The sequence below is a fragment of the Erinaceus europaeus genome, chromosome 12, assembly GCF_950295315.1.
Source record: "Erinaceus europaeus chromosome 12, mEriEur2.1, whole genome shotgun sequence".
In the NCBI taxonomy this organism is placed as follows: Eukaryota; Metazoa; Chordata; class Mammalia; order Eulipotyphla; family Erinaceidae; genus Erinaceus; species Erinaceus europaeus.
Genome location: NC_080173.1, coordinates 73,172,999 through 73,187,896, shown reverse-complemented (window position 1 = coordinate 73,187,896; position 14,898 = coordinate 73,172,999). Strand labels below are relative to the sequence as shown.

The window sequence follows — 14,898 nt, the reverse complement described above, 5'->3', positions numbered from 1 at the left end:
ATGATAGAGAACTAAAGTATCACTCTGGTACATGTGTTTCCTGGATTTGAACTCGAGATATCATGCTTGATAGTCCAGTGTTTTATCCACTCTGCCACCTCTCAGACCATGCTTTAATGATTCTTTGAAGACTAGTTTAAACACCACATTTGTACAAAGTTCATTTGTAGAAGTGAAATCATTTCTTCCTAGCAGATCACTATTTCATGATGGTGGACTGAAATTAATATTTAGATGGCTGTCTTTTGGATCAAAACAATTATTTTTGTGAATATTTAAAAGAAAAGTGATTTTTATGGGGAGCTAGTTTTATGCCCCCCCGCGCCTCCAGGGTTATCGCTAGTGCTTGGTGCTGATACTATGAATCCACTGCTCCTGGTGGCCTCTTTTTTCTTTCTCCCTGTTTTACTGGATAAGGCAGAAATTGAGAGTAGAGAGAGAAAGATAGACACCTGCAGACCTGCTTCATGGCTTGTGAAGTGACCCCCCCCTGCAGGTGGCAAGTCGGGCGCAAACTATGTGCGTTTTGTACTATGTGCTTAATCCAGTGCGTGACCCCCTAATCTTAATTTAAAAAAGGTTATTCTTGGTTCTTATAAGAAGGTGACACCATCTTTTATTTGAAATAGGGTAATATGGGTGGTCTGATGAATAATTGTTAGTCAAAACAGTCTAATGTATGTTAGCCATAACTTTTTAAACAGAAAAGAAATGTATTACCCAGGCTGTTTATTTGTTCATTGTAGTCTTTGGACTTTGTCTCTTTTCACTGTGCTGGCTTAGTGGGTAAAAATATATTTACTAGGAGTCAGGTGGTAGGTAGCACAGTGGGTTAAGCACACGTGGTGTGAAGCACAAGGACTGGACTAAGGATCCCGGTTCAAGCCCTGGCTCCCCACCTGTAGGGGGGTCACCTCACAAGTGGTGAAACAAGTCTGCAGGTGTCTATCCCCCCCTCCCCCCATTTTCCATTTCTCTATGTCCTATCTAACGATGATGGCACCAATAATAACTACAACAAGAGTAAAAAACAAGGGTACGGGCTGTAGCTCAGCGGGTTAAGCGCAGGTGGTGCAAAGCACAAGGACCAGCATAAGGATCCTGGTTTGAGCCCCTGGCTCCCCACCTGCAGGGGAGTCGCTTCACAGGCGGTGAAGCAGGTCTGCAGGTGTCTATCTTTCTCTCCCCCTCTCTGTCTTCCCCTCCTCTCTACATTTCTCTGTCCTGTCCAATGACGACATCAATAATAAAACAACAAGGGCAACAAAAGAGAATAAATAAATAAATAAATAGAAAAACTTTTTTTAAAAAAACAAGGGTAACAAAAGGGAAAATAAATATAAAAAAGTTAAAAAAAAGAAATATATTTACTTTGGTTGGTTCTGTCCTCCTTGTGGAAGTCAATCCAATTCATAATTTAGCACTCTTCTATATTTGTCCTGATCCACTTATTTTTTTAGGAATACTCACAAATTTTAAATGATTAACTTGTTTTAGAATAAATTATGAGTTGACCAGATTGTCTTATCTGTCTCTTTAGACTCAATACAATACATCTCAGAATCCTGCCATTATAAATTCTATCATTTTAACTTCAGTGTCTGCTTCTGTGCTTCATTTGTGTTTTCTCTTTACAACTGCCATATGACTGGTTCCTAATTATTGTTTCATTTATTATTATTATTATTCTCTTTTTTTTTTACCAGAACCCTGCTCAGATCAGGTTTATAGTAGTGTGAGGGGATTGAACCTGAGACCTTAGAGCCGCTGGCATGAGAGTCCCTACATAACCATTATGCTATCTCCCACACCTCTAGTTATTTCTTGGACTGTTCCAGAGTCTCTTTCAATCTTGTGTACTGCCACTGTAAGATAGAGTCTACTAAGTATCCCCCCCTTTTAATATTTAATTTATTTTATTTTAGTAAGAGACCAGAACACTGCTTAGCTTTGGCTTATTGTAGTGCTGGGGGTTGTACACCATTATGCTGTTTCCCCAGCCCTCAAGTACCCCTCTTGATATTTATTTCTCTTTCTATATTCCTCCATATGAGCTCTTGGTCACTCTCTTTGTCCTGCAGAATTAGCTATTTTATGACTTCCACAATAGCTTGACCTGGTATTCTAGGAAGATACTAAACATCCCACCTAGACTGGATGCCTGGGTGTTTTCTGAGCAAACCTTGTGAGCACCTCCAACTATCCTTCCTGTAGTCACATGTACAGTTCCATTTCTGGGATCTTTCTCTGTTGACTTTAATGTGACTATTTCAATGACCAACCCTCGCACCACCCCACCCCTTTTTTTCTTTTGCACTGCCAGACCCTCAATCTTGCACCTTGCCACCACTCCCAGGTCAATTTTTTTTCATTTTTAAAATTTTAATATTTGTTTATTTTGGATAGAGACAGGAATTGCGAGGGAAGGAGAAACAGAAACATGCAGCACTGTTACTACTTGTGAAACTTAGACCCTGGAGGTGAGGACTGGGGGCTTGAACCCTAATCCTTGTACATGGTAATGTGTGTGCTCAACTAGGTGTACTCCCAGTACCTCCCACCCCCATTCTTTTTATCTTAGATAGAGAGGTGCAGATAAAGAGAAATGCCACAGCATTGCTCTACTAGCCACAGAGCTTCCATTGATTTTTGTTGCTCCCATGTGGTGCCAGGGCTTGAACCCAGGGTTTCTTGCATGGTAAGGTGTCCATCCTGCCAAGTGAGCTATCTTCCAGCACTCATGATCCACGTTACATTGTATAGTGTTATAGTTCTGCTTGTTTCGCTATGTATAATTATTTACTGTTATGCAGTCTTCTAATGAAGCATTGTATACCTTATAGTAGTATCACAGTGCTTTTCTCATCTCTAATATATGCCATTTCTTTCCTTTTTTAAAGAATTTATTTATTTATTCATGAGAAAGATAGGAAGGAGGAAAGAGAGAAAGAGCCAGACATCACTCTGGTACATGTGCTGCCAGGGATTGAACTTGGGACCTCATGCCTGAGAGTCCAATGCTATATCCACTGTGCCACCTCCTGGAGCACATACATGCCATTTCTTAACTGTAGCTACCTCTGACTGCACCCATCATACTGTTTTCCCTTTTGATTTCTTTTGTTTTTACTGATTGATGAGAGAAGAGAAACAGAGCATCACCCTTGCATATGTGGTCCTAGGGTTTGAACTGGTGACCTCATTGCCTACAGTGCCAGTGCTTTAGTTGAATTTTTGCCGTAAGTGGCTCTAGTTTGGGGGCACTTTTCTATAACTTGATTGTTTTGGATCTGGCTTTTTGTTTTTGTTTTTAAGCTTACTCACAGGAAGTTGAGGGCTTGCACATGAGTTCTTGCACATAGGAAGGGACTAGAAAATGCACCACCACCCGACCCCTTTTGGCTTGATTTATTTTATTTTATTTTTGCCACTGGAGTTTTCACTGATGATGATCCCTCTGTTGCCTGTGGACTCTTTTTAAGAGGGTGGCAAACAGCAAGAGAGAGAAAAGAGCAGAGACATCACAGCTCTGCTCCACCGTTCATGAGGCTTCCTTGTGTAGGTGCTCCCATGTGGTTGCCAGGGGCTCTAGCCTGGGTTTGCTCACATGGTATGTACCCTCACTGGTGATCCATCTCCCAGGCCACTTCAGCCTGTCTTAATGTGACTCTCCCCCCCATATCATTTTAAGTCTTTGCTTAGATCTCATTTCCTCAGAGATTTTTTTCCCTTGATCATTTCATTTAAAATACCTTATCTCTGCTTTGCTTTTGTATATATTATGTACTAAACATCAGTTTCCTCCTTAGAATATAATTCCATAGGTGAGGATAGAAGAACAAGTCATAGATGTATCATCATCAGAGTAGAGAGACTTGAGGTAAAATATAAGTCTTAGAACATTGTTAAATTTGTGTGTGTGTGTGTGTGTTTGGGGGTTTGGGGTACAGGGGAGTAATACAGGGGAGCAGATTTTCCTTGGCTTTGTCTTTTTGGAAACTAACCAAAAATCAAATCTATAGGACAATTTTCAGTTTGCTGTGTTCTCAAAATTGACATGATTCAGCTTAGGATCAGATCAACTGCTGTACTGCCTGAAACCTAGGAGTGAGGATGTGTGTGTGGGCTGGTTGGGGAGTGAAAATGGAGTAGTTTTGCAAGGGAGGGAGGGAGGAATGGAGTAGTTTTGAGGTGGGGAGAGGATAAAGATGACTGACCCAGATCCTTGCCAGGTAGGGAGATGTAAAGCCCCTTACTCTAGGGAATCGATGATAGGAAACCATCTCTTGGCATCGTCTATATAACTGCAACATAACAGCCCGTTTTAAGAGACCTTTATAGAAAATCCTGTTACGGAAACAAAAATTTCGTTGGAGAAGGGGGATTTGTGTTAGAGGATTTCAGTCTCTGTTTTGTTATTTTTCTATCCTTAGGAATTAAGTTAATAAAATCATTTAATAATGGTGTGTGTATATATATTTATTATTTTTTAATTTTTTACCAGAGCACTACTCAGCTCTGGCTTGTGGTGTGGGGGATTGAACCTGGGACTTGGAGCCTTAAGCACAAGTCTCTTTGCATAACGATTATGCTATCTACCCTTATATATGTAGATATATAGCTAGCCTCCAGGGTTATCACTGGGGCTTGGTGCCTGCATCACAAATCCACTGCGCTTGGAGGTCATTTTTCCCATTTTGTTGCCCTTGTTGTTGCTGTTGGATAAGACAGAGAGAGGAGGGAAGACAGAGATGGGGAGAGAAAGACAGACACTTGCAGACCTGCTTCGCTGCTTGTGAAGCGACTCCTTTGCAGATGGGGAACCTGGGGCTTGAACTGGAATCTTTATGCTGGTCCTTGCTGTGTGTGCTTAACCCGCTGTGCGACCAACACCCCCACCCCCACCCTATATATATATATATTTAAAAAAAATTTTTTTTTTAATATTTGTTTTATTTATTTCCTTTTGTTGCCCTTGTTGTTTTATTGTTGTAGTTATTATTGTTGTTGTCGTTGTTGGATAAGACAGAGAGAAATGGAGAGAGGAGGGGAAGACATAGAGGAGGAGAGAAAGATAGACACCTGCAGACCTGCTTCACCGCCTGTGAAGCGACTCCCCTGCAGGTGGGGAGCCGGGAGTTCAAACCGGGATCCTTATGCCGGTCCTTGTGCTTTGCGCCACCTGCGCTTAACCCGCTGCGCTACAGCCCGACTCCCCCACCCTATATTTTTAATCATCACATCATGTTTTTGTGCTTAAGGACTTCCTGCAGAAGCACTGACTTCTTTTTTTTTTTTTTTAACTTTTTGTATATTCTTTTTTTTTAAAAAAAAATTATTCCCTTTTGTTGCCCCTGTTTTGTTGTAGTTATTGTTGTCATTGATGTCATCGTTTTATAGGACAGAGAGAAATGGAGAGAGAAGGGGAAGACAGGGGGAGAGAAAGATAGACACCTGCAGACCTGCTTCACAGCCTGTAAAGTGACTCCCCTGCAGGTGGGGAGCCGGGGGCTCCAACCAGGATCCTTATGCTGATCTTTGAGCTTTGCGCCACGTGCGCTTAACCTGCTGCACTACCGCCCGACTCCCATTCTTGTATATTCTTATCCCCACTTTTCAATCACTATTAGCATCAACAAGGTGTAAAGACTCAAAATATCTATGTAGCAAGGCTGGTTTTAAACATGTTTTCCCCCACAGAACTGAAGTGCTGGTTTTAAGAATTACAGTTCTTGGTAATGCAAATAATGTAGTACATGGGTAATTCATGTTGTAAAGATATTTCTGAGGGGCTGAATGGTGGTGTACCTGGTTGGGTGTATATGTTATAATGTACAAGGACCCAGGTTCGAGTCTCCGGTCCCCACATTCAGGGGGAAAGCTTTGCAAGTGGTGAGGCAGTGCTGCAGTTGTCTCTCTGTTTTTCTTACTCTCTACTTCTCCATCCCTCTCGATTTCTGATTGTCTCTATTCAATAAACAAGTGAAGATTATTAAAAAAGAAAAAAAAGATATTTTTGTACTAGGAGAAATATCTGTAATAGAACTTTTTATTTAAATATTTTTATCTTATTTGGGGGAGAATAATGGTGTACAGTATAGTCTTTTTTTTTTGCCCAGGGCTCGGTGCCTGCACCAGGAATTCACTGCTTCTGGAGGCCACTTTTCCCCATTTTTGTTGCCCTTGTTATTATTGTTGTCATTACCAGACAGGACAGAGAGAAATTGAGAGAGGAGGGGAAGACAGAGATGGGGAGAGAAAAACACCTGCAGACCTGCTTCACTGCTCGTGAAGTGACCCACCCTGCAGGTGGGGAGCCAGGGCTCAAACTGGGATCCTTATGCTCGTCCTTGCGCTTAACCTGCTTTGCTATACCACCCGGTCCCCTATAATAGAACTTTCTATGGAGCGGGTGAGGAAATAGCTCATTTGGTAGCTCATTGGGCTTGGCATACCCGAGTTTCCCAGTTCTATTCCTGGTGCTATATTCACCAGAGTGGTGCTCTGGCGTTTCCCTCTCTGTCTCATGTATGACTCTTTGTTATATGTAATAAAAAACAGATCTTTGCACAAACAAAAGTGCAGATAAGGCCCAGTGGGTGCCAGTAGCTGATATGTGATCTTGGCTGGGTCACTTAAAAGTTAGATTGCCAAGGAATTGAGATGGTAAACTCTGTCAGTATTTTATAACTTGGATTATAAATGAGTGTAGCCGGGCTTCATTCTAGATTACCAAGTCAGGAGCTGAGTCATTCATTTTTGTATTGTTTGAAAAAGCTCCTTGGATAAAACAAAACTGTGAAGATAAGCATTTATTAGTGCTGCCTACTCTTCAAGGCACATAGAACTTGTATTTTTTTTTGTTTATCTTTTTAAAAATATTTATTTACTTATTCCCTTTTGTTGCCCTTGTTTTATTGTTGTAGTTATTGTTGTTACTGATGTCGTTGTTGTTGGATAAGACAGAGAGAAATGGAGAGAGAAGGGGAAGACGGGGAGAGAAAGACAGACACCTGCAGACCTGCTTCACAGCCTGTGAAGCGACTCCCCTGCAGGTGGGGAGCTGGGGGTTCGAACCGGGATCCATATGCCGGTCCTTGCACTTTGCGCCACGTGCTCTTAACCCGTTGTGCTACTGCCCGGCTCCCAGAACTTGTATTTTCATTGCTAAAAATCACTTAGCAAAATACTTTCAGTTCCATCCATGTCATGAACAAAGACATTGACTTTTTTCTTTAAATTTTTAGTTTTTACTTACTTCACATTAGACTGAATTTCACATGAGGGTGTAGGGGCCAGGAGACAGCTTACCTGATAAAGAACACACCTTTTGAGAAGACTTGGGTGTGATCCCCTGGCTCCATATAGGAGCACCAAGTATAACACTAGGGGATACTTCACAAGCAGTGAATCAGTGTATCTCTTCTCTCACTTTTCCTGTCTAAATTTAAAAAAAGGGAGCCTGAAGGAACAGTAGCATAGCAGGTTTGAGGCTACATAAATAACTACATAATGTACTGAATTTGTACTCAGGATCTAAAGACAAAGGATTTGTCAGTTTAGATTGTTGTTACTTTAGTTTTCCTGCCTTACTACATCTTATTTTTGTTTCTTTTCTTCCTATTGCTTAACTTTCTCCCCAGCTCTTTCCCCCTACCCCCCATCTCATTTTCTCTGGGCTACTTCTTTCATTCAGGTAGTCAGAGAGGTAGAGAGACGGTAAATGCCATAACCAGGAAGCTTTCTCCATTGCTGTAGTAAGTCCCGTGTGTTTCCAGGCTCAAATCTGGGCTATGTGCATGGTAGTACAGCCACTCTAATAGTGAGCGAGCTGTTTTTCTGACCCTTTAATACCTATATTAAGAGAACTTTGGATTTGTGTAAAAATCTGATGTATTAGCAATTTTCCTGGAAAGCTTTTTTTTATTATATACTCTGATTAGGAAGATTAATATAAAACTTACAGTAACAGAAGTAATATGAGATCAGCAATATTTGATGTGTACTGTTAAAGCTAGTATGTCAAGAATACCTAGTGACACAGACCATCTAGCATAGACTACTATCTAGTTACTTTGCATGTTATGCCACTACCTGGTTAACTAACAGAACTGGGGTTCAGAACTAAGTTTGTAGAAATTTGTATAATACAAACTGGAAGGGTAGTGATGAATTGATGAGTTGCACTACTTAGAATCTGATGGGATAGCCAGCTGGACCATTTGAATAATACCAGCAACTGTTAGGAAGAAGGCCTTTGTTTTTGGGCTGCAAATTTCTGTTTTATCACTGGTATACTTATATTAATACAATGCTGCTACTGTCTACAAGTAATTTGTTTTACAAGTTCTTAGCCATGATAGGAAACCAGTCCAGGGTTATATAAGTTGGAAGTTCTTGAATCTTAATCTCAAAGATATTCATCTCAATTATTTATTCTTATTTTTTCATCAGAGCACAGCTCAACTCTAGTTTATGGTCATGTGGGGATTGAGTCTGGGAACGCAGAACCTCTGGCATAAAAGTCTTTTGCATAGCTAGTATACTGTTTCCCTACCCCTAAAGATAAAGTTCTTTTCCAAAGGAATACAATCTGGGGGTTGGGTGGGCGGTAGCATATGGTGGAAAGCTCAAAGACCCGTGTAAGAATCCCAGTTCGAGCTCCTGGCTCCCCACCTGTCGGGGGGTTGCTTCACAAGCTATGAGGCTTATGTGTTATCTTTTTTTTTTTTTTTTGCCTCCAGGGTTACTGCTGGGGCTCAGTGCCTACACCATGAATCCACTGCTCCTGGAAGCCATTTTTTCCCCCTTTTGTTCCCCTTGTTGTTATAACCTTGTGGTTATCGTTTGTTGTTGGATAGACAGAGAAATGGAGAGAGGAGGGGAAGACAGAGGGGGAGAGAAAGACACCTGCAGACCTGCTTCACCGCCTGTGAAGTGACTCCCCTGCAGGTGGGGAGCCGGGTGCTTGAACCGGCATCCTTACACTGGTCCTTGCGCTTTGTGCCACGTGCACTTAACCCGCTGTGCTACCGCCGGACCCCCAGGTTTCTGTCTGTCTGTCCTATCCAACAACAATGACTGCAATAACAATAATAGTAATAGCAAAAAATGATAACCAACAAGGGTAACAAAAGGGGAAAAGAAAGAATACAATCTGGGGCTGGAGAGAAGACAGCTCTGGGGGGGGTGGTGGGAACACATGTCTTTCTGTGGACATGGCTCGGGTTTGAGTCTCAGTACTACTGCCCTGGTGATATGGACTCTCCCCTCTCATTCTATGAATGAGAAAAAAATTGACCTGGGAGCTGTAAAATTGGCCACATGTGATGCCCCAGCACAAAAACAAGAACAGACAAAAGATACAATTTGAGCACAATGATACATTGTGTATATAAATTGAGTGGTTTTTTTCATTATGCTATAACTACTCCAGACTGAGATAATGGGTATTAAGGCTGCTTCCTGAGATATTAAATAGAGTAACATGAGTAAAATATAATAAGGGAATTGAAGCCACTCTCCAAACCACAGTTTGTAAGAAAAGAAGGTAAAGTTACATATGCTGTCTCCCTGTTGCAGGTGGAATTGTGTTTAGAATGCATCGAATGGGCCAAATCAGAGAAGAGAACTTTCTTACGCCAAGCTTTGGAGGTATGTTTCTACATTAGATCTCCAGGTATTAGACTGAATGAACACCATCCTGGTAAAAGTATTTTCAGTTAATTTTGTGTTATTCAGTACCCAGTAGTTATTGGTAGTAGTGTACTCATGAGAATTTTTTTTTTTTTTTTTTTTTTTTTTAGATTTTATTTATTTATGAGAAAGACTGGAAGAGAGAGAAAGAACCAGACAGCACTCTGGCACATGTGCTGCCAGGGACCAAACTCAAGGACCTTATGGTTGAGAGTCCAAAGCTTTATCACTGTGCCACCTCCTGGCCCACAAGAGAATTATTATTATTATTTTTTTAGATTTTATTTATTTATTAATGAGAAAGATAGGAGGAGAGAGAGAGAAAAAGAACCAGATATAACTCTGGTATGTGTGCTGCCGGGGTTTGAACTCAGGACCTCATGCTTGAGTCCAGTGCTTTAACTACTGTGCCATCTCCTGTACCACTGCTTCCCCATTTTTTATACCTCTAGGAGTGTGGGCCAAAATTCTTTTTAATTTTATTTTAAAGATTTATTTATTAGGAAGATAAAAGGAGAAAGAACCAGACATTACTCTGGTACATGTGCTGCTGGTGATCGAACTTAGGACTTCATGCTTGAGAGTCCAATGCTTTAGCCACTGCACCACCTCCCAGACCACCTGGCCAATTTTTTTTTTTTTTTTTTTTTTTTGGTAACCAGAGCACTGCTCAGCTCTGGCTTATGGTGGTGCAGGGAATTGAACCTGGGACTTTAGAGCCTCAAGCACAGAGTCTCTTTGCATACATTATGCTGTTTACCTCTGCCCAAGGTCAAAATTCTTTATGGGGTGTGTGAGGTGGAAGATCTGGCTTCTGTAATTGCTTCTTTGCTGGACATGGATGTTGGTAGGTGGTTCCATACCCCAGCCTCTTTCTATTTTTCCCTAGTGGAGTAGACCTCTGGAGAGGTGGGCTCCAAGACACATTAGTGAGTCTACTTGAAGTTTTGAGACAGACTTACTCTTTGACTCAGAAGAGTAAGTAGTAACATGGTAAAATTAATAGTCAGTCACTGGTCATAATAGGGGAAAATATCCTTGGCTAGATAATTTCCTAGACTGAATTTAATGTAACTTTCAGAGTTTATATATTCAACAGTAGCAGTTCTGTGACTGTCAATCTTTGATTCCTTTTTCATCCCCATTCCCCCCCTCCATCAATCACTCAATGCCTTTTCTCTTTTCTAGGCAAGACTGGTGTCTTTGTATTTCGATACCAAGAGGTACCAGGAAGCATTGCATTTGGGTAAGTAAGCTGTAATAATAAGACATGGTTAATGGTTAAATGAAAGCATTCTGACCCTGGCTACAGTTAATAGTTACCTTTTTTTGTTTGTTTTTGTTTTGTTTTTATCAGAGCACTGGTCAGCCCTTGCTTATGGTGGTCCAGGGAATTGAACCTGGGACCTCAAAGCCTCAGGCATGAAAATCTTTTGCATGACTATTATGCTACCCTCCTAGTAGTTAGATGTTAATAATTTATTTTATTTTATTATTTCTTTATTGGGGAATTAAATTTTAATTTTTTAAAAAATATTCTTTCTTTTCTTTTTTTTTAATGCAGTCCTTTTTTAATTAATTATTTATTTATTTATTTATTATTTATTCCCTTTTGTTGCCCTTGCTGTTTTATTGTTGTAGTCACCATTGATGTCATTATTGTTGGATAGGACAGAGAGGAGGGGAAGACAGAGAGGGGGAGAGAAAGATAGACACCTGCAGACCTGCTTCACCGCTTGTGATGCGACTCCCCTGCAGGTGGGGAGCCGGGGGCTTGAACCGGGATCCTTACGCCGGTCCTTGTGCTTTGCGCCACCTGCGCTTAACCTGCTGCGCTACAGCCCGACTCCCTCTTTTTTTTTTTTTTTAACCAGAGCACTGCTCAGCTCTGGCTTATAGTGGTGCAGGGAATTGAACCTGGGACTTTGGAGCCTTAGGCATGAGAGCCTCTTTGCATAACCATATGCTATCTACCCCCACCTCACATGTTACTAATTTATATGCTGTCTACTTTTCCCCCGATGATTAGTGTTGTTGAGAATCCTTTATATATCTCTTGGCCATATATATATATATATATATTTTTTTTAAGATTTAAAAAATTATTTATTCTGTTATTGCCCTTGTTGTAGTTATTGTTGTTGGATGGAGAGAGGAGGGGAAGACAGAGAGGGGGAGAGAAAGACACCTGCAGACCCGTTTCACTGCTTGTGAAGCGACTCCCCTGCAGATGGGGAGCTGGGGGCTCAAACCAGAATCCTTACTCCAGTCCTTGCGCTTTGCGCCAGGTGCGCTTAACCCGCTGTGCTACCACCTAACTCCCTGTATATCTTTTTTTGAGAAAATATTCAAACCTCCTGCTCATCTTTTTTTCAGTCAGATTGTTTGATATATATGTATATATTCCCTTTTGTTGCCCTTATTGTTTTATTGTTGTGGTTATTATTGTTGTTGTTATTGCTTTCATTGTTGAATAGGACAGAGAAATGGAGAGAGGAGGGGAAGACAGAGAGGGGGAGAGATAGACACCTGCTTCACCGCCTGTGAAGTGACTCCCTTGTGGGTGGGGAGTGGGGGGGTGGCTCGAACTGGGATCCACATGCCAGTCCTTGCACTTTGCACCACCTGTGCTTAACCTGTTGCGCTACCACCCGACTCCCTATTGTTTGATAAATTTAACTATTAAATTGTCTGTTTGTTATATAGCCAATACTGTTTTGTTAGTCACCCTTTTAAAAGTTCATAACAAACTTGTGCAACCGTTACCATTATCTGATTCTTATTTTAAATCTTTTATTTATTTTTAATATTAATATTTTATTAATTTTAATATTTATTTATTATTAGAAACAGAGAGAAAATTGAGAGCAGAGAGGGAGAGAGTGGTCCCGGAGGTGGCTCATTGGATAAAGCATTGGACTCTCAAGCATGAAGTCCTGAGTTCAATCCCCAGCAGCAAATGTACCAGAATGATGTCTGGTTCTTTCTCTCCTCCTCTTCTTCTCATAAATAAATAAATAAATAAATAAATATCTTTTTTTAAAAAAGGGAGAGAGACACCTGCAGCTCTGCTTCACCATTCATGAAGCTTTCCCCATGCAGGTGGGGACCAGGAGCTTGAAACTGGGTCCTTGAGTTCTGTAGTGTGTGCACTTAACCAGGTGTGTCACCGCCTGGCCCCCCACTATCTGATTCTTAAAAATAATTGTCTATATACTTTTTACTATAGCACTGCTCAGGTCTGGTTTATAGTGATGCTAGGTATTAAACCTGGGACCTCAGAGCTTTAGGCATGGAAGTAATTTGCATAAATATGCTGTTTGTCTGCATAAATCATGCTGTTTGGGGGCTTTGGGGGTAGGATAGCATAATGGTTATGTAAAGAGATTCTCATGCCTGAGGCTCCAAAGTCCTAGGTTCAGTCCCCCGCACCATTATAAGTTGGAACTAAGCAGTGCTCTTATAAGTAAAAAAATAAATCTATAAAACAAATCATGTGGGACTAGCAATAGCACAAGGGATTAAGCGCACATGGCACAAAGTGCAAGGACCGGTGTAAGGATCCCTGTTCAAGCCCTTGGCTCCCGACCTGCAGGGGCGTTGCTTCACAGCCTCCTCTCTCCATCTCTCTCAATTTCTCTTGTCCTATCCAACAGCAGTGACAACAATAATAATAATGACAACAACAAGGGTAACAACAGGGGCAACAAAATGGCAAAAATGGCCTCCAGGAGCAGTGGATTTGTAGTACAGGCACCGAGTCCCAGCAGTAACCCTGGCGGAAAAAGAAACACGCATGTTTCTTCAGTCCTAACTTTTTTCTTTTTTGATTAAGACAGAGAAATTGAGAGGGGGAAAGAGAGACACCTGTAGCACTGCTTCACCACTTGTGAAGTCTCTCCTGTGCAGGTGGGGACTGGGCACTAACAATGGGGTTTATGCTTTTTTCCTTTAGGTTCTCAGCTGCTTCGGGAATTGAAAAAAATGGATGATAAAGCCCTTTTGGTGGAAGTACAGCTTTTAGAAAGTAAAACATACCATGCCCTGAGCAACCTGCCGAAAGCCCGAGCTGCCTTAACTTCTGCTCGAACCACAGCAAATGCTATCTACTGCCCCCCTAAACTGCAGGCTACCTTGGATATGCAGTCAGGTAATACTGCCTTCATAGATTGGTTTCTTAAGGAAGGGATGAGGGGTTGGGGCAGGAAAATAGAGCTGGCTGAGTCAACGCAAGTTTCTTCAGAGAAACTAATTAGAAGACTTTCTTTCTAGGTAGCTTTTAACTCTTCTAACTTCTAATAGTTGCCTAAAATATATAAGAACATGCCTATCAGTAGTTGACTGGGTAACCTGATTGTTGAGCTAAATAAGACTCTAGAAGCGGTCTCTCTGAAGTTCAGAAAGCACTTTTGGGGCTCAGTGGTGGCGCACCTAGTTGAGCGCATTTGTGCAATGCTCAAGGACACAGGTTTGAGCCTCTGGTCCCCACCTGCAGGAGGAAAGTTTTGCAAATGGTAAAACAGTGTCACAGGTATCTCTCTGTTGCTCCCGATTTCCCTGTACCCTCAAGATTTCTGGCTGTCTCTATCCAATAAATAAATAAATATAATAAAATAATAAAATAAAAAGCACTTTCTCACCTTACTTGTTGAGGGTGGTAGCATTTCTCTCTAGGATTAGATTGACCCAAGTCTGTATTAAATAGAGACTTTTAAAAGCTACTGGAATTTCCCAAATGGCCTTAGATTGGGGCTAAGGAAAGACATCTGCCCCTCAATTTCAGTGTATATAGTAGATAATTTAGTAGATAGTTTTTTGTTTGTTTTTATGAAATGTATGAATATTGGGGCCAAAAGGCAGAATACCTTTTGTTGTAGTTAGTTGCTTTATTAGCTTTTATAATCTCTTTGAAGGATCACTGGTGTTGGAATTAGGAGACTAGCTTCAGCTCTGGTATTACCTCCTTAGAACCACTGTTCCCACCTCTAAAAGATAATATGGACCAGGAGGTGATTTAGCAGATAGAGAACATGCCTTACCATGTATGAGACCCTGGGCTAGTTACCAAGGACCACATGAGAACCAGAGACAGCACCAAGGTAACTGTGGATGGTGTCCACCACTTCCTATCCTAATTCAAAAAATACTTATGGAATAAAAATTGGACTAATGAGGCAGCTCAGTAGTACCCCATATACAGGA

At 41.2% G+C, this 14,898-nt stretch overlaps 1 protein-coding gene across 3 annotated transcripts in view; it reads left to right on the top strand.

The window, feature by feature from the left end:
* PSMD11 (proteasome 26S subunit, non-ATPase 11) overlaps window positions 1-14,898 on the top strand; it is a 43,655-nt gene that overhangs the window by 13,807 nt on the left and 14,950 nt on the right. For all 3 annotated transcript variants that reach the window (XM_060203971.1, XM_007538070.2, XM_060203970.1), the window contains 3 exons: window positions 9,583-9,654; window positions 10,885-10,942; window positions 13,652-13,846. In XM_060203971.1, coding sequence (XP_060059954.1) covers window positions 9,583-9,654; window positions 10,885-10,942; window positions 13,652-13,846 — 325 coding nt within the window. The remainder of the gene's footprint in view (window positions 1-9,582; window positions 9,655-10,884; window positions 10,943-13,651; window positions 13,847-14,898) is intronic.